General features: G+C 54.3%; 1 protein-coding gene across 2 annotated transcripts; it reads left to right on the forward strand.

Annotated features, from left to right (window-relative positions):
• Positions 1 to 8,954, forward strand: LOC134552638 (ribosyldihydronicotinamide dehydrogenase [quinone]-like). Of its 2 annotated transcripts, none has more exons than XM_063401405.1 (7): positions 1 to 510; positions 803 to 855; positions 2,265 to 2,429; positions 3,308 to 3,438; positions 4,938 to 5,051; positions 5,427 to 5,528; positions 6,703 to 8,954. In XM_063401405.1, exons 1-7 carry the CDS (start codon positions 311 to 313, stop codon positions 6,874 to 6,876), a joined length of 939 nt encoding a protein of 312 aa, XP_063257475.1. In that variant the 5' UTR covers positions 1 to 310; the 3' UTR covers positions 6,877 to 8,954. The 2 variants fall into 2 exon arrangements, with proteins under 2 accessions (XP_063257475.1, XP_063257484.1); XM_063401414.1 differs by having other exon boundaries at positions 186 to 510; positions 796 to 855.
• The last annotated feature ends 10,001 nt before the right edge of the window (positions 8,955 to 18,955 follow it).

Consider the following 18,955-nt stretch of genomic DNA (forward strand, 5'->3'; position numbering starts at 1 on the left):
AGACAAATCTTCATCTTGAAAGTGATCACCAGGGCTGTCCTATCTCTCCAAACCCACAGCCCCGCACCCTTCTGTGTCCCACCTGTCTCTCCCATGGGACACCTCAGAAAGCTGGGAGGGAGGATTCCCTGCTCCCGGCAGGTGCACGGGTGGGCCAGACAAGGCACGAAGCAGACAGTGCCACCCCTGGAAGAGCAGATGAGGGGAGATGGATGGTTTAGGAACTCACATACTGCGTTGCCGGGAGACATGAAGAACGAGCTCTGGACTTGGAGAACAGCAGAGACCCAGAATACAAAAACACCCAGAGATGGTGTGGGTGTCACATGCTGGCACAGCGGCGGGGGCGCGCTCGGGCCGAGCGCGGCCCCGAGCGGAGCGGGAGCCGCGGGCGGCGCCGATCCCGATCCCGCCCCGCGCTGGCGCTGCCCCAGGGCCCGGGGCGGGCTGCGCCGCCGGGAAGGGCCGCTCGCAGCCCGGCCGCAGACGCGCTCCGGGCCCCAGGAGCAGGTAAGGGCAGCCCGGCCGGCGCTGGGCGGGGGCACCGGGGGCTGTTCCGGAGCCGCTCTCCAGAGCGCGGCATGGGACCGGGAGCGGCGCCGTGCACCCGGCGCAGCCCCGGGCCGGGCGGCCGTGCCGCGGCCGGAGGAGAATTCCTGCTCCAGGGCCCGGCCGAGAGCCGGGGGCCTCCCCCCGCCGCGGCGGGTCGCGCTTGGCCGGTGCCGAGTACCCTCGGCACGGCACCCTCCTCGCACGTGTTCCTGGTGTTTCTCACCAGCAAATCTCTCCCTTGAGTTCTCAGGCAGTACCACATCACCAAGAGAGAAGCTCCCCAGCGCTCCCCAGCCATGGCAGGTAAGAGCAAACGCGGGTGAAAATGCTGCTCGCTCCAGCGTGGGCGCTGGGCACCGCAGGGATGGGGCCTCTCTGCCGTGTTTAGTCGGGACACCGAGGTCTTAGTTTTCCAAGCGACTGAAATGATCTCAGTAAGCGATGCCTTGGGAAACTCCCGTCTCTCCATACCCTGTGCCCAAGTGGCCCCAGGTCTACCAAAATGGAAACAAATCAGCATTGTTGCAGAATGAAACTGAGCCCCTTTTGGAGCGTGTGATATGTCCAGTCATTGAGCTCCATTTGCTGAGACCTGGCAGGAACAGCAAAGTCGTAGCTGCTCCTGAAATTCCAGAGTAAGGTGTGGAGCAGGGATTTAAAGAGTGTATACACACATTGCATTTATGATAGCATTTGACCTGCAAGTTTTAATAGTCTTTTTGGCATAGCTCTTGTTTCATAGACACTGTGTACCCGCATCCAGAAGCAGTGCTGTAGAGCAACTGAGTTCAGGAGGTGCCTGAGTTTTTATGTTGGTAGTCAGGAAGCAACAGCTGCATGTTTTGTAGACCCTGTCATTTTCAGTAGTCCCTGTAGATTTCCCTCTCCGATTATCTATAAACAACTATAACCCCATACAAAATCTTTCCTTTGTTTTCACTGATGAATGTCTTTTAAGAGAATTGTTAAAATTGTAGGGGATATGCTCAATAAAACTTTGAGCACACCATGGAGCTGTTTGAGCAAAACCTTGTTACACGCCTCTTAGATGTTCCATCCTTACACACCTGCTTGGCCACTCACCTTACCTAGAATCCTCTTCCAAAGCAGTTTGAGATACATATGACAATCTAATCTCTGAGAAAAAAAATTCCTATTGCTCTCCACAGAAGTCACTGTGATGGCGCTGAAGTGGGACAGGAGCATCTTAAATGTCTATCCCAGTGCTGTAACTTGCACAGCACTGAAATGAAAGATGATGAGGGGATCCCTCATACCAGTAGAAAGGTGTTTTGACCTCTCAGTTGTTGTTTCTCTGACACATTGGGGCAATCTAACTTGGCACGGCTTTTTGGGTGGTAGAGGAATCAGATCAACAGGAATGTTGTCTCAAGAAAAGGGGCAGTGTTTTGCTGATGTTGGGCAGTGTGACCTGCTATTGAACACCCCTCTGTCCACTGGGTTCCACCCAGGAAAGCCCAGAGTAGGCCAGAGTTGCTGGGCAGGGCACATGCAGCAATCAGTGCCTCAGGAGTCACTCACTGCTGCTGAGCAGGACTCAAACGCTGCCACTGCCACTCTGCTTTCACGGGGTTTGTGTCCTTGGACAAAGACACTACAGAAGGAGAGAGGAACAAGCCCCAACTGTACAAACTCTGCTGCAGCTGCCTCCTAGATTCCAAATGGTCTCCTGGTCTTCTTCCTGCCTCCAGGGAAAAAAGTCCTGATAGTCTATGCGCATCAAGAGCCCAAGTCCTTCAATGGATCTTTGCTGAAGATTGCTGTGGAAGAACTGAGCAAGCAGGGCTGCAGCGTCACCGTGTCGGATTTGTACGCCATGCAGTTTGAGCCCAGAGCAACAAGAAATGACATTGTTGGTGAGACCAGACAAAATGTTCCTTTTTCAGAAACCAGGCACTTGAAATCACCCTGTCAGGTATCAGGAGGCTGAAAAAAGTCTCCCTGAAATCTTCCCCATGCTGTGCAACCCCAGCTCTAAGTCTGTCTTGATAGGAGAGGTGCTCCAGGCCTCAGATCATCAAGAGATTAATAAGAAACTTATTTCATTAATAAGAAACTTATTCATGACCAGACATCTGCATTTCTAAGAGCCCACTCCTGAACATGAACTTTGTATCACACTGAGATTACTGACAGGAAGAACACATTAGCACATGTCCATAATCACTCTCCAAAGTCCATTTCTCCTGGGGAGGAAATGCCTTCAGATACCATCCTGGGACTTGCTGCAGTTTAGTTCACGAGGCTACAACTGCCCCTGTCTTCTGCTAGAGACTGATGATCTGCTAGTGGAGTCAGTAGAGCTGGCCAATAGTGGTTCCCATCCCTTGGTGAATTTCCCACTTATGGAGGCTGGAAAGCAGCTCCATGGTGCTTGTGAGTGCACGATGGCCCCAGTAAACCCTAAGGCAGAGGCAGAACAATGAACAACATTCTCTCAGATCTTCCACCTGCATCCCCAGAGTCCTGAGGCAAGCTTAGGCCCTCATCTTGCACTTCCTGGCTGCTACAGGAAGGTGAAGCCTTAGAACTCTGAGATCCTACATTCCTCTCCATGTTAAAATCAAGTCACTCTCAGCTGTGATGATGCTGAATCTCCAACAAAGACAAAAAAGTAGGAAAAATGGAAAGCAGTGACTCAGTTTAGAACTGAGAATGGCAACCTGCACTCAGCTCTTACCTGGTGCTGACTCTGGACAGGGGCCAAGGAATGACTGTTCACTTCTACCCACAGGTCGCCTGCACAACTCCGAAGCGTTCAATTATGGTGTGGAAACCTGGGAAGCTTACAAGAGAGGAGCTTTGTCCAAAGACCTGGTTGAAGAGCAGAAGAAGGTGCAGGAAGCAGATCTGCTGATTTTTCAGGTCATTATTTCCAACAGAATTCAGTTGTGATGGTCACTTTAGGTAATGGTAGAGTAAAACCTACAGATCAGTAGTACAATTACCTGGGTCATTATTACAGCCAGCCCAGTAACTGAGTAGCACAAAGATGCAGGTTGAACCAGTAACCCCAGGAACTCTCCAACACTGGGCCAAACCTCCTGATGGATGCACAAAGACATAGGTGACCATGGATGTCAGGCAGGCTGGCAGAAAGCAGAGCAAGGATTATTTTCTGGGCAAGGAGCCGGGGGCAGCCAGCAAAGTCAGGGAATTGGGCTTTCCCCAGGAGACTGTCCTCATTTGTTGCAGAGTTGCAGAAGCACTGCTGGGAATTGCTGATGAATTTTTACAGCTCATGTCTATTCTCCACTATGCCAGCTCTGTCCCCAGTGTCTACAAATGCCAAAGAACTGTGGAGGGAAATAGTACCTTTACATTTCTTTGTGTCCCTGTTGGCCTTAGTAATGTCTATATATACTCTTCTGTCCAAAGTTAGATTAAATTTAGGATGGGGCCATAGCTCAATTACGCATTTCACTGTAAGTCATTGTCCTTTTCATACTATCACTTCCCAGATACAGTAAGACATGCCCTGCAGGAAGTGGTTGCCCTCTGTTTTCCATCTGTAGAATTCTATAAAGAATTGAGTGTGCTCTGGTATAGAAAAAAAAAAGAAATTTAAAAAGCCTCTAAAGGTGATCAGAAAGGAATGCAAAATTTGTTACAGACTAAACTCACCACTTGTAGTGACTGGTAGTTGCCCAGTTTCTACTTTGTTTTTGTCTTGTGCATAAGCCACATGTGGTTACATGTTTATAGAATTTCTTCCTCTGTGTGCAGAGTGTACAAAGGTTTACGGCTAATGATGCAGCCTAGTATAAGAGCCCATAAAGCAGTCAAGATAATGCCATGAAGACATGAGAGCTTTGAGATGCAGTCCCATGGGCTAACTGAAGATCTAGAAATCAAGGGTCCAACTGTTAAAGTCTTTTTCCTCTCAGTAAAGGGATTTGGGGTCATGGTGTCAGCAGTTTTTGAAAATAAGTCTTTCCTAAGATCCCATGGCATTTGTCAGCACACTGTCAGATCAGAACTGATCACCAGATGTCAATCCTGCTAATAAGAATTTAGATTCTTTTGCATTTCAGCCCTAGGAGACATGATTCTATACAGTCTTAAATCTGAGTTAAATGGCACCCTCCTACTTCATCCTGTTCCACCTTTAATCTGGATGGAAGCCCTCACATGCACCACACTGTTGGTGTGCTGGAGGTGCTCAGCTCTGGCCCTGAGGTTCTCTCCAACAGGAAGCACTTCAGTTCCTTCTGCCAGGCATAGTTACTGCCTCTCCTGAGAGAGAGCTGGAAGGAGGCATGTGCAGGATCTGAGCAGGTTCAGAGGACAGGATTGTCCTGTAGACCAGGCCTAAGGCTGGCCCAGACTCTCTGTGCTGACCAGGTCATTTTCTCTTTGCCTAGTTTCCCTTGTTTTGGTTCAACATGCCTGCGATCCTGAAGGGCTGGATGGACAGAGTCTTGGTCCAAGGCTTTGCTTACGATTTGTCAAAGGCTTATGATGGTGGTTTGCTCCAGGTATGTTTTTGGAATTGTTTTACAAAGGTCAAGGCTTGCACCATGTTCTGTGGGGCCTTGTTCATTCTTTTCCATTGCAGTTGTTTAAAGCTCTCACTTCACACTATGTTGAAGTAGTGTATCATCCCTGCTTCACACAAGACACATAATTCCTTTGCTTTAACCTATCTTTTCCCAAGGACACACAGTCCCCTCTCTAACTGTATGACACCAATCTTTGCCTCAGAACTGCCACTTTCTGTAAGGTCTGGCAAAGAAGAGGTCACCCTCTCCCCTGGAAATCCATGCTGTCCAGGTTTCCCTGAATATCTCTTGAACTGTTCAGCCACTCTTCTATAAATATGTCTTAATCAACCACCACTTTCCTAATTCTAGGGCAAATTATCCTTGTTTTCTTTCACCACGGGAGGAAGCCAAGAGATGTATTCAAAAGAAGGTATCGGTGGTGATATTCGCTATGTCCTGTGGCCCATGCAGGTATAATATACGAACATTTAGTTTTTGTTTACATAAATTTTTTCTTATTCCACCTATTTTTAACAATTGTTTTATTGGTTCCTTAATATGAAATATAATAATTATTAATCCACATATGTATTTCCCACATATTAATCCACAGATGTGTCAGTTCCAAGGTTCTGCAGGTTGTAAATTGTTACATAAAATCCTGGGACTACTGTAAAAGTCCACTTACTTTCGAAGTTGTTTTGTCCCCCTTCCTCCAGGTCAGAATGTAGAGAAAGCTTAACACTGCCAGTCTTTCCAATTTTCCTGCTGTTACAGGATTTCCTTTAGCTCAGCCATGTAGGATTTCTCTTCCCCATGGTTTCCCAGTTCATGTAGGATACAGGGCAGGAGGAGACCCACACATTACCCTGGCAGTAACAATCAACACACAAAAGTTAGCATTCCTCTTCTAGTAGTTGCTACTGTTTTATGATAAGTATCCAGCATGGTTTGTGAAATACAAGTGGTAAGGCAAGTTTTTCCAGCTTCTTCCTGATGCAATAAAACAGATGAGGTAAAATTCCATGGTCTCCTCCCCATGCAGTTACCAGCTGCCTGCTCCTGTGGAGCTGTCCAGCTGCAGAGCTCACAGGTCAACATGCCAAAAATACGAAAGACAACTCTGAATTCAGAAACACACAGAGGGAAAAGGGCAAGTTGAGCTGATTCCACAGGCACTAGCCTTCATACAGGAACATTTGGCTAGGCCAGAGGCAAAAGGTGTAAAAAGCCCCATCGTAGATGTAGATGTGGAACACTTCAGTTAGAGACCAATCTGAGGAGTTTCAAACTGGACAATGAAATTTTGGCCACCTATGATCCTTGCAAACTGAACAGTGAACAGCTGCCAAAGAGGACAGTTCTGTGCAGATAAAAATAAATTCCACAGAGCAGAATAAATGAAGTTGCCCTTATCTTTCAGTATCATTTATGCCATTCTGCTGAATGCTTTCAGTAGTGACTGTCTGGATAGGTAGTCAACGTCTGCAATTTATTTCCCTTCCCCTGATAAATGTGCAGATTTAGAGAACCTGACTGATATTGGGTCAAAGAAACAGAACAAATTAGAATCTTCCATGTTCCTCTAATGAAAGTAGAAGAGTAAATATTTCCTGAGGCATTTCTTTCTTTGTTTTGCATCCAGCATGGAATCATGCACTTCTGTGGTGTCAAAGTCCTTGAACCTCACATCTGTTATGCTCCAGAGAATGTCTCTGAGCACAAGAGGAAGGAGATGCTGACTGCCTGGACCCAGCGTCTCAAGACTCTTTGGAAGGAAGAACCCATTGACTGCTCTCCTGAGTGGTATTTCAAGTAGTGCTCAGCTGCAAGACTACCGAGAGAAGAGTTTTTTTCTCCATTCTTTTTTAAGGTTCTGTCTAAATACCTGAACACTAATCTCCTAATTCAAATCTATTTGAAGAATCTTGAATACTACATCTAGCAGTTTAACTGACAACATGGCATTTATCTTCACTGCTTCCCAAGGGATTCCCTTCCAGGATGGGTGCAAAGCTCTTTGTGTTGGTCTCCTTGCTCACATAAACAGCGTCATCCTGCCTCCTTGTGGCTGATAACACGTAATATTTGGAAGATTATACCATTGCTGCTTGTCAGACAGTACATAGCCAAGATTATTTTAACCTGTGTTGTACCAGTTGCCACTTTTTTCCCTTTACCAGGGAATATAGTGTCCATACTCAACCATTAAAAGCACAAGACTGATTGTGAGAGCACTACACTTGTTGTGCCTTGGAGCTTTGAAAGCAGATCATGGGTAGTGTTGCAAAGGGATGTACCATTGCAAAGTGTCTTAAACAGCTGGAAAGCCTTGTAGCAGCCCTAGGCTTCTCCAGATATTTATAAAGCAATCCTAATGCTATGACCGATACCAGAAAATGGAAAAATTAAATGCAAATGTAGTGGTATGTGTGTGAGTTGCCTTCCTTTGTAGACTACAGCTCCCATTTATAAAGTATGTGTCTTCCCATCATCAAAGTAGAGAGAAATAGGAATGCTGTCTATTGCCTGCCCCCTCACACCAGTCAGTGTTGCTGTTTGGGTGTGGAGGGTATTTGCTTCCTCTCCAGCATCAGCATTGATGGGCTTCCTTGGAGATCTCCAGCACCAGTAGTTGGTGAGGCAGAAAACTAAAAAAATCCAAAAACCTGCAGGTGCACTGTCTGTCTGTGGGTCAGGATCTATGGGACAAACGAATTGTCTGGCTCTTAATAGTCAGGATTTTTACCTGGTGCTGTAGCAGGATTATTTTTGTGCTTTAGAGTTGTTAACCCTGTTTGCACATATTGCAAGGGGTGGGTTTCTCAGAGAAATTTCTGGCTTTGACCAGCTCACCTAACTGCTGCCTTTGCACTTTGATATTAAAAGAATGTGGCCTCAGTCAGAACCAGTCTCCTGAGTCACTGTCAAATGACACCTAGGCCTCTGTGCATCTGCCATACCTGCTTTGTGGCAGTCTTGTCACACCCCAGCCTTACAGTTCCTTAGGGACTAACTGGATAATCACCATGCTGAGCCCAGACTCTGGAGGCTCAGTGTAAGCTGATACACCAGACTGGGAAATGCCACCACAGGGAAAGGGTCATGTGTTCCTGTTTGCTCCTGCATGAACTGAGGGACCATGTCCAGCAGAGACATTTCCCAGGAAGCAGAGCTGCCCCAGGCTGCTGCAGATGCCTGCTGTGGAGCATGTGAGCCAAAGTCTTTAGATTGTAGAAGCAGGAAATTTGCTTTGGCTCAACAGCTCTGTTACAGGAAAAGGAAAGTGAAGGGTAATAAGGAAGAAAGTGCTACACATCTAAGTTGTGGGGAACACAGATTCATGCTTAAAAGACTTGATGAGAACAACTTAAAGTTGCCAAGAGAAATTTTAGGACAGATTTTAAAATTGCATAGAAGAGAAATCATCCTTCTATTCACTGTGTTCAATTAGCAGACTATTCAGGAAAGAAGGAAATGGAGGTGAAAGCAGAAGCTGCAACTGTCAAACCAGCGTTACTGCTTTGGATCAGTTGCAGAGCTCAGTGGGTTAACTATTAGATGAAGAATATCAGACTGAACTGTATGTTGAGGATACTGTGCTTGACACTATCTGGCAGACACACGCCAGCTTCCACACATATGGTAGCACTGAGTTGTAATAAGATGGCTGAGATTTTTAGTACAAAGTATGTGAATGGTTGAAATTAATACAAGTTCAGTTAAAGGTAAAAGAAAACTAATAGACTTATTAAATTCTCATTAATGCTAAAACTGAAGACTTCTGCTCAGATAAATTCGTTATTGGGAAAAGCACTTAAAATGTACCAATCTTTTTGTCCATTTCAAGATAACCTTTCCTTCTTCACAACCAGAATTAAAAGATTTTTCTATAAATTCAGATTGCATTTCTGGATCTGTTTATTTTCCCTGTTCATTTAATGAAGGAATGTCAAAACTGGCAAAACCGACCTCTATGCACATACAAATAAATGACAAGTTCTTTCTTTGCCTAGTGCTTTTTGGTGAGTCCCCACCAAGTGAGACTGACACCTTTTAAACCAAGCAATTCTTGTCAGTTCAGCCATCTCTCTTTCTGCCTTTAGACCACACATTCAGCCCCGTACGCAATGCAAAGACAAACAGCAGAAGAACCAAACCAGACAAACCAACTGACCAAAGAAAGAAAAAAAAAACCCTCAGAAGTCAAATGTTATCAAAAGATTTCTATAATGTTTGGGATTTCAGGAGAAGGCCAAAACTGCACAACTACCGGGGATACCACATCTTTATTTGCATTTGCTTTATTTACCTGACAAATGTCCCAGACTCTTTGGACTGCACGTTGAATAATGGCTCTCCTTGAGATACCCTCCAGTGTGGATGGACACAAATTTGCTGCATTCAAGCTACAGTGAGCTCAGTGTGGCAATCCAGTATTTTCTCCTGAGTCTCCTCTTTACAGTAGGTGTGATCAGCCCTTGCATCAGGAGCTGTCAGAACATTAAACTCCTGTTCTGTCTCAATATCAGCTGATCCAGAATGGGTGGAAAACAGGACTGGTCCTGCATCAGTTCCACTGGTTACACTGTCAACTTCTTTTTTTTTTCCCCAGAGGAAACGATTGCACTCAGCGGCTTCTTTGGTTTTTTGTGGGTTTTTTGTTTGTTTTGGGTTTTTGGTTTTGGTTTTGGTTTGGTTTTGGTTTTGTGGGGTTTGTTTGTGTTTTATGTTTTGTTTTTGTTTGTTTGTTTTTCTTTTTTTTTTCTTTTTTTTTTTTTCTTTTTCTTTTTTTTCCCCCAAGGTCTTGGAATGAAGGTGTTTATTCAGTTTGTCCAACAGAGGGCAGTTTTGATACTCAGAGACAAATCTTCATCTTGAAAGTGATCACCAGGGCTGTCCTATCTCTCCAAACCCACAGCCCCGCACCCTTCTGTGTCCCACCTGTCTCTCCCATGGGACACCTCAGAAAGCTGGGAGGGAGGATTCCCTGCTCCCGGCAGGTGCACGGGTGGGCCAGCACAAGGCACGAAGCAGACAGTGCCACCCCTGGAAGAGCAGATGAGGGGAGATGGATGATTTAGGAGTTCCCATATGGCATTGCTGACCATCAAAGGGAGAAATGAAAAACGTAATTTGTGGGCTGCTATTGCCCTACCACGTTGATCTGCTGCTGCTCCTCTATTATTGCCATGTTAAAGCACCACAGGGAATGCAACAGTTCCCCAGAACGGGAAAGATCACAGTGAAGACAATAGACACTCATCATAACCATGCTTTTCACAGAAGAATGGCAAACAGATGGCCCTTATGGAAAGAAGGTGCATGAACTACACACCTGACACCCGGAGGAGGCTAAACTAGGTGGTTTAAGGTGATCCTTTTGGTTATGTATTCCTGGAACTGTCCCCAGGACTATCTGTGACAGTGACTCTGTTGACAAACAGAAACTCCTGCCTCAGCGCTTCCTAAAAAAAACATCCAAACATATGCAGCACCAAATCTTCCAGGGAAAAAGGCATTTCCAACATGCCTCGAATTCCCAAGATGCTTTCAGTCTCCATAACGTCGCCAGATTTTACAGATTCATAGTACCCAGAGAGCTGAGGAACCGACGGAGCTCCCCGGAGGCACCGATCCGAGTGCCCCGAGAACTCAGGCAGCGACAAAGCCGCACATAAGGCTCCGGTCGAGATGACCCCGGGCGCTGAGGAAGCGACGGGTCACGCCTGTACCCGCGATCGGGGTGCCCGGGGAGCTGAGACACCGCCGCAGCCCGAGTTTACGGCACCGATCGGGGTGCTCGGGAGCTGAGGCTCCGACGGAACCCCCTGTGCGGCACCGATCGAGGTGCGCCGGGAGCTGTAGCATCGACGGACCCCCCGTTAAAGCACCGCTGGGGTGCCCGAGAGATGAAGCAAGGTCGAAGATCCCCCCCCCGCGGCATCGATTAGGGTGCCTTGGGAGCTCAGGCATAGACGGAGCCGCAATGCACGGCACTGATCGGAGTGCCCCGGGAAGTGAAAAACAGATTTTTGTGCCCCTGGAGCTGAGCCAACGCGTGAGCCCCAATGTGCGGCACCGATCGGAGCGCCCCGGGAGCGGCGGCACCGACGGAGCCCACCTTAAGGCACCGATCGTGGAACCCCGGGGGCTGAGGCAGGGATGAAGAACCCAGTGTGCGACATTGACAGGAATTCCCCGGGACCTGAGGCTAGGATGGAGCCTCCTTTTAAGGGACCGATCGGAGTTCCCCGGGACCTTAGATAGGGTCGAAGAGCCCCCTGCGGCACCAATTGGGGTGCCTCGGGTGCAGAGGCACCGACGGAATCCCACTGTGCCGCACCGATGTGGCTGTCCCGGGAGCTGAGCCACCGCTGGGGGTGCCCCGGGAGCTGAGCCATAGACGGAGCCTCAGTGTGCGACACCGATTGGAGTGCTCCGGGAGCGGCGGCACTGAGGGAAAGCTCCTGTACGGCACCGATCGGGGTGCTCTGAGAGCTGAGGCCCCGATTTTGGTGCCCGGGAACTGATCCAACTCCGGAGCCCCAATGTGCGGCACCGATCGGAGTGCCCCGGGATCTGAGGCTCCGACGGATCCGCCCATTAAGGCACCGATCAGGGTGCCCCGGGAGCCTAGGCAGGGGTCGAAGAACCCCCTGAAGCAACCATAGGAACGCCGCTGCATCTAAGGCTCCAACGGAGCCCCCCTTTAAGACACCGATCGGAGTGCCCCGAGAGCTGAGGAACACATTTTTGTGCCCCTGGAGCTGAGCCAACCCGGGAGCCCTAATGTGCAGCCCCGATTTTGGTGCCCCGGGAGAGGCAGCATCGACAGAGCCCACCTTAAGGCACCTATCGGGGTGCCCCGGGGGCTGAGGCAGGGACGAAGAGCTCCTCTGCGGTACTGACAGGAATTCCCCGGGAGATGAAGCTCTGACGGAGCCCCCCTTTCGGGCACTCATCGGGTTGTCCTGAGAATTGAGGCACCGACTTTGTTTCCTCGGGAGCTGAGCCAACTCCGGAGCCCCCAGTGTTCGGCACCGATCAGAGTGCCCCGGGAGCTAAGGCAGGGAGAAAGACCCCTCCTGCTGTAGCAATCGGAATGACCCTGGCTCTGAGGCTTCCACGGAGCTGCCGTTCGAGGCACTGATCGGAGTGCCCCGGTAGCTGAGGCAGGGTCGAAGACCCCCCCTGTGCCACCGATACGAATGGCCCCTGATCTGGGGCTCCGACGGAGCCCCCATGCAGCACCGGTCGTGCTGCCCTGGGAGATGAGCCTCGGACGAAGACCCTCCTGCGGCACCGACAGGAATGCCCAGGGAGCTGAGGCACGGATGGAGCCCCCCTGTACCGCACTGATTTTGGTGTCCCTGGAGCTGAGCCAACGACGGAGTAGTTCCCCTCCCCCCACCCCATCCGCCCTACGGCACCGATCGGAGTGCCCCGAGAGCTGAAGCAGGGACGAAGACCCCCCTGGTGCACAGATAGGAACGCCCCTGCATCGAAGGCTCCGGCGGAGGCCCCCTTTAAGACACCGATCGGAGTGCCCCGAGAGCTGAAGAACCTATTCTTGTGCCCCTGGAGCTGAGCCAACGCAGGGGCCCCAATGTGCGGCACCGATCGGAGCGCCCCAGGGGCGGTGGCACTGACGGAGCCCACCTTAAGGAACCGATGGTGGAACCCCGGGGGCTGAGGCAGGGATGAAGAACCCAGTGTGCGACACTGACAGGAATTCCCCGGGACCTGAGGCTAGGATGGAGCCTCCTTTTAAGGGACCGATCGGAGTTCCCCGGGACCTTAGATAGGGTCGAAGAGCCCCCTGCGGCACCGACTGGGGTGCCTCGGGTGCAGAGGCACCGACGGAATCCCACTGTGCCGCACCGATGTGGCTGTCCCGGGAGCTGAGCCACCGCTGGGGGTGCCCCGGGAGCTGAGCCATAGACGGAGCCTCAGTGTGCGACACCGATTGGAGTGCTCCGGGAGCGGCGGCACTGAGGGAAAGCTCCTGTACGGCACCGATCGGGGTGCTCTGAGAGCTGAGGCCCCGATTTTGGTGCCCGGGAACTGATCCAACTCCGGAGCCCCAATGTGCGGCACCGATCGGAGTGCCCCGGGAGCTGAGGCTCCGACGGATCCGCCCATTAAGGCACCGATCAGGGTGCCCCGGGAGCCTAGGCAGGGGTCGAAGAACCCCCTGAAGCAACCATAGGAACGCCGCTGCATCTAAGGCTCCAACGGAGCCCCGCTTTAAGACACCGATCGGAGTGCCCCGAGAGCTGAAGAACACATTTTTGTACCCCTGGAGCTGAGCCAACCCGGGAGCCCTAATGTGCAGCCCCGATTTTGGTGCCCCGGGAGAGGCAGCATCGACGGAGCCCACCTTAAGGCACCTATCGGGGTGCCCCGGGGGCTGAGGCAGGGACGAAGACCCCCTCAGCGGTACTGACAGGAATTCCCCGGGAGATGAAGCTCTGACGGAGCCCCCCTTTCGGGCACTCATCGGGTTGTCCCGAGAATTGAGGCACCGACTTTGTTTCCTCGGGAGCTGAGCCAACTCCGGAGCCCCCAGTGTTCGGCACCGATCAGAGTGCCCCGGGAGCTAAGGCAGGGAGAAAGACCTCTCCTGCTGTAGCAATCGGAATGACCCTGGCTCTGAGGCTTCCACGGAGCTGCCGTTCGAGGCACTGATCGGGGTGCCCCGGTAGCTGAGGCAGGGTCGAAGACCCCCCCTGTGCCACCGATACGAATGGCCCTTGATCTGGGGCTCCGACGGAGCCCCCGTGCAGAACCGGTCGTGCTGCCCTGGGACATGAGCCTCGGACGAAGACCCTCCTGCGGCACCGACAGGAATGCCCAGGGAGCTGAGGCACGGATGGAGCCCCCCTGTACCGCACTGATTTTGGTGTTCCTGGAGCTGAGCCAACGACGGAGTAGTTCCCCTCCCCCGACCCCATCCGCCCTACGGCACCGATCGGAGTGCCCGGAGAGCTGAAGCAGGGACGAAGACCCCCCTGGTGCACAGATAGGAACGCCCCTGCATCGAAGGCTCCGGCGGAGGCCCCCTTTAAGACACCGATCGGAGTGCCCCGAGAGTTGAAGAACCTATTCTTGTGCCCCTGGAGCTGAGCCAACGCGCGAGCCCCAATGTGCGGCACCGATCGGAGCGCCCCAGGGGCGGTGGCACTGACGGAGCCCACCTTAAGGAACCGATGGTGGAACCCCGGGGGCTGAGGCAGGGATGAAAAACCCAGTGTGCGACATTGACAGGAATTCCCCGGGACCTGAGGCTAGGATGGAGCCTCCTTTTAAGGGACCGATCGGAGTTCCCCGGGACCTTAGATAGGGTCGAAGAGCCCCCTGCGGCACCGATTGGGGTGCCTCGGGTGCAGAGGCACCGACGGAATCCCACTGTGCCGCACCGATGTGGCTGTCCCGGGAGCCGAGCCACCGCTAGGGGTGCCCCGGGAGCTGAGCCATAGACGGAGCCTCAGTGTGCGACACCGATTGGAGTGCTCCGGGAGCGGCGGCACTGAGGGAAAGCTCCTGTATGGCACCGATCGGGGTGCTCTGAGAGCTGAGGCCCCGATTTTGGTGCCCGGGAACTGATCCAACTCCGGAGCCCCAATGTGCGGCACCGATCGGAGTGCCCCGGGAGCTGAGGCACGTTCAAAGACATCCCCGCCCCGCCATGCGGCACTGATGTGTGTGTCCCGGACCTGAGGCACCGACGAGCCCCCACTGCGGAACCGATCGGGGTGCCCCGAGAGCTGAGGCACCGATTTTGGTGTTCCTGGAGCTGTGCAAACTCCGGAGCCCCAACGTGCGGCACTGATCAGAGTGCCCCGGGAGCTGAGGCAGGGACGAAGACCCCCTGCGGCACCGATCAGAATGCCCCTGGATCTGAGGCTCCGCCGGAGCCCCCTTTACGGTACCGACCGAGATGCCCCGAGAGCTGCGGCACCGCTGGCAGTGCCCCGGGAGCGGAGGCATCGCCAGAGCCCAGATGTACGGCACCACTCGGGGTGCCCCGGGAGCTGCGGCACCGATTTTGGTGACACCGGACCTGAGGCAACGCCCTCGCCCCAATGTGCCGCACAGATCGGAGTGCCCCGGGAGCTGAGGCAGGGTCGAAGACCCCCGCCTGCGACACCGATTACGGTGGTCCTTGTGCAGAGGGCCTGCGGAGCCCCCTGTAATGCAGCGATCGAGGTACCCCTGGAGCTGAGGTACCGACGGTGCCCCAGTGTTCGGCACCGATCAGAATGCCCCTGGATCTGAGGCTCCGACGGAAGCCCCCTTTAGGACACAGATCGAGGTGCCCCGAAAACCTCGGCAGGGACGAAGAGCCCCTCTGCTACACAGATAGGAGTGTCCTGGGAGCTCATGCTCCGACGGTGCCCCTCTATACCGATCGGGGTGCCCCGGGAGCTGAGGCACCGATTTTGGTGCCCCTGGAGCTGAGGCATCGACGGAGCCCCTTTGTACGGCATCAGTCAGGGGTGCCCCGGGAGATGAGGCAGGGACCAAGACCCCCCTGAGGCACTGAAAGAAATTCCCCGGGACCTGAGGCTCCGACGGAGGCCCCCTTTAGGGCACAGATCGGTGTGCCTCGGGAGATGAGGCATGGACAAAGAGCCCCTCTGTGGCACCGATAAGAGTGTCCCGGGAGCTCATGCTCCAAGGGTGCCCCCATATACGGCACCATACGGAATGCCCCGGGACCCATGGATCCGATGGAGCCCCTCTTTAAGACACTGCTGTGCCCCGGGAGCTGAGGCAGGGCCAAAGCCCCCATCCTCCCATGCAGCATAGGAATGCCACCTGATCTGTGGCTCCGACAGAGGGACCGTGGGGGGCAGAAACGATCGAGGTGCCCCGGGAGCTGAGCCAGGGTAGAAGACACTCCACCCTCCCCGCCCCCCGCGGCACCGATCGGAGTGCCCCGGGATCTGAGGCTCCGACGGATCCGCCCATTAAGGCACCGATCAGGGTGCCCCGGGAGCTAAGGCAGCGGTCGAAGACCCCCCTGAAGACCCTACATCTAAGGCTCCGACGGAGCCTCCCTTTAAGACACCTATCGGGGTGCCCCCGTAGCTGAGGCAGGGTCAAAACCCCCCTGTGCCACCGATAGGAATGGCCCTTGATCGGGGCTCCGACGGAGCCCCCGTGCAGAACCGGTCGTGCTGCCCTGGGAGATGAGCCTCGGACGAAGACCCTCCTGCGGCACCGACAGGAATGCCCAGGGAGCTGAGGCACGGATGGAGCCCCCCTGTACAGCACTGATTTTGGTGTCCCTGGAGCTGAGCCAACGACGGAGTAGTTCCCCTCCCCCAACCCCATCCGCCCTACGGCACCGATCGCAGTGCCCCGAGAGCTGAGGCACCGATTTTGGTGCCCCTGGAGCTGAGGCTCCGGCGGATCCCCCTTGTACGGCACCGATCAGGGTACCCCGGGGGCTGAGGCAGGGTCCAAGACCCCCCTGAGGCACTGAAAGGAATTCCCCCGGAGCTAAGGCAGGGAGAAAGACCCCTCTTGCTTTAGCAATCGGAATGCCCCAGGATCTGAGGCTCCGACGGAGCCCCCCTGTACGGCGCCGACCGTGGTACCCCGGGAGCTGAGGCACCGATGGAGGAGCTCTGCGGCACTGACTGTGGTGCCCCGGGAGCTGAGGCAGGGCCGAAACCCCCATCCTCCCATGCAGCATAGGAATGCCACCTGATCTGTGGCTCCGACAGAGGGCTTGTGGGGGGCAGAAACGATCGAGGTGCCCCGGGAGCTGAGCCAGGGTGGAAGACACTCCACCCTCCCCGCCCCCCGCGGCACCGATCGGAGTGCCCCGGGATCTGAGGCTCCGACGGATCCGCCCATTAAGGCACCGATCAGGGTGCCCCGGGAGCTAAGGCAGGGACGAAGACCCCGCTGAAGCAGCCATAGGAACGCCGCTGCATCTAAGGCTATGACGGAGCCTCCCTTTAAGACACCGATCGGAGTGCCCCGAGAGCTGAGGAACACATTTTTGTGCCCCTGGAGCTGAGCCAACGCGGGAGCCCTAATGTGTAGCCCCGATTTTGGTGCCCCGGGAGAGGCAGCATCGACGGAGCCCACCTTAAGGCACCTATCGGGGTGCCCCGGGGGCTGAGGCAGGGACGAAGACCCCCTCAGCGGTACTGACAGGAATTCCCCGGGAGATGAAGCTCTGACGGAGCCCCCCTTTCGGGCGCTCATCGGGTTGTCCCGAGAATTGAGGCACCGACTTTGTCTCCTCGGGGGAGCCCCCAGTGCCCAGCACCGCTCGGAGTGCCCCCGGAGCTAAGGCAGGGAGAAAGACCCCTCCTGCTGTAGCAGTCGGAATGACCCTGGCTCTGAGGCTTCCACGGAGCTGCCGTTCGAGGCACTGATCGGGGTGCGCCGGGAGCTTAGGCAGGGTCAAAAACCCCCCTGTGCCACCGATACGAATGGCCCTTGATCTGGGGCTCCGACGGAGCCCCCATGCAGCACCGGTCGTGCTGCCCTGGGACATGAGCCTCGGACGAAGACCCTCCTGCGGCACCGACAGGAATGCCCAGGGAGCTGAGGCACGGATGGAGCCCCCCTGTACAGCACTGATTTTGGTGTCCCTGGAGCTGAGCCAACGACGGAGTAGTTCCCATCCCCCGACCCCATCCGCCCTACGGCACCGATCGGAGTGCCCGGAGAGCTGAGCCATCCACAGTGGCACCGATCGCAGTGCCCGGAGAGCTGGGGCACCGATTTTGGTGCCCCTGGAGCTGAGGCTCCGGCGGATCCCCCTTGTATGGCACCGATCAGGATACCCCGGGGGCTGAGGCAGGGTCCAAGACCCTCCTGAGGCACTGAAAGAAATTCCCCGGGACCTGAGGCTCCGATGGAGCCCCACTTTAGGTCACCGATCGGGTTGCCCCAGACTCCGAGGAAGAGACAAAGACCCCCCTGAGGCACTGGAAGAAATGCCCTGAGAGCAGAAGCACCGACGGAGCCCCCCTGTACTGCACCGTTCGTGGTATCCCTGGAGCTGAGATACCGGCGGTGCTCCAGTCTCGGGCCCCGATCGGAGTGCAGCGGGAGCTAAGGCAGCGACGGAGCCCACCTTAAGGCACCGATCGTGGTACCCCGAGGGCTGAGGAAGGGATGAAGACCCCCTTGAGACACTGAAAAGAATTCCCCGGGATCTGAGGTTCCGACAGAGCCGCCCATTAAGGCACCGATCAGGGTGCCCCGGTCGATGAGGCAGGGGTCGAAGAGCCCCCTGCGGCACCGGTTGGGGTGCTCCGGGGTGCGGAGGCACCGACGGAACCCCTCTGTGCAGCACCGTTGTGGGTGTCCCGGGCCCGAGGCACAGACGGAGCCCCCCAGTACGGCACCGACCATGGTACCCCGGGAGCTGAGGCAGGGACGGAGCCCTCTCCCCATTTAAGACACCAATCGGAGTGCCCCTTTCATCGGGAGCTGAGGCACCGATGAAACCCCCCTGTACGGCGCTGATCGGGGTGCCCCCGTAGCTGAGGCAGGGTCGAAGACCCCCCTGTGCCACTGATAGCAATGGCCCCTGATCTGGGGCTCCGACGGAGACCCCATGCAGCACCGGTCGTGCTGCCCTGGGAGATGAGCCTCGGACGAAGACCCTCCTGCGGCACCGACAGGAATGCCCAGGGAGCTGAGGCACGGATGGAGCCCCCCTGTACCGCACTGATTTTGGTGTTCCTGGAGCTGAGCCAACGACGGAGTAGTTCCCCTCCCCCGACCCCATCCGCCCTACGGCACCGATCGGAGTGCCCGGAGAGCTGAGCCATCCACAGTGGCACCGATCGCAGTGCCCGGAGAGCTGGGGCGGTCTCTCCGTCACTGGGCGGCACCCGCCCCGAACCGGGCCTGCCCGT

Source organism: Prinia subflava, chromosome 1, assembly GCF_021018805.1.
Source record: "Prinia subflava isolate CZ2003 ecotype Zambia chromosome 1, Cam_Psub_1.2, whole genome shotgun sequence".
Classification (NCBI taxonomy): Eukaryota; Metazoa; Chordata; class Aves; order Passeriformes; family Cisticolidae; genus Prinia; species Prinia subflava.

Bases quoted from the DNA above. Each gene is read 5' to 3' on its own strand.
- LOC134552638 (XM_063401405.1), top strand. From the start codon at position 311: ATGGTGTGGGTGTCACATGCTGGCACAGCGGCGGGGGCGCGCTCGGGC. The intron at 856-2,264 runs GTAAGAGCAAAC...TCCTGCCTCCAG, and splicing joins GCGCTCCCCAGCCATGGCAG to GGAAAAAAGTCCTGATAGTC. The intron at 5,052-5,426 runs GTATGTTTTTGG...TCCTAATTCTAG, and splicing joins ATGATGGTGGTTTGCTCCAG to GGCAAATTATCCTTGTTTTC.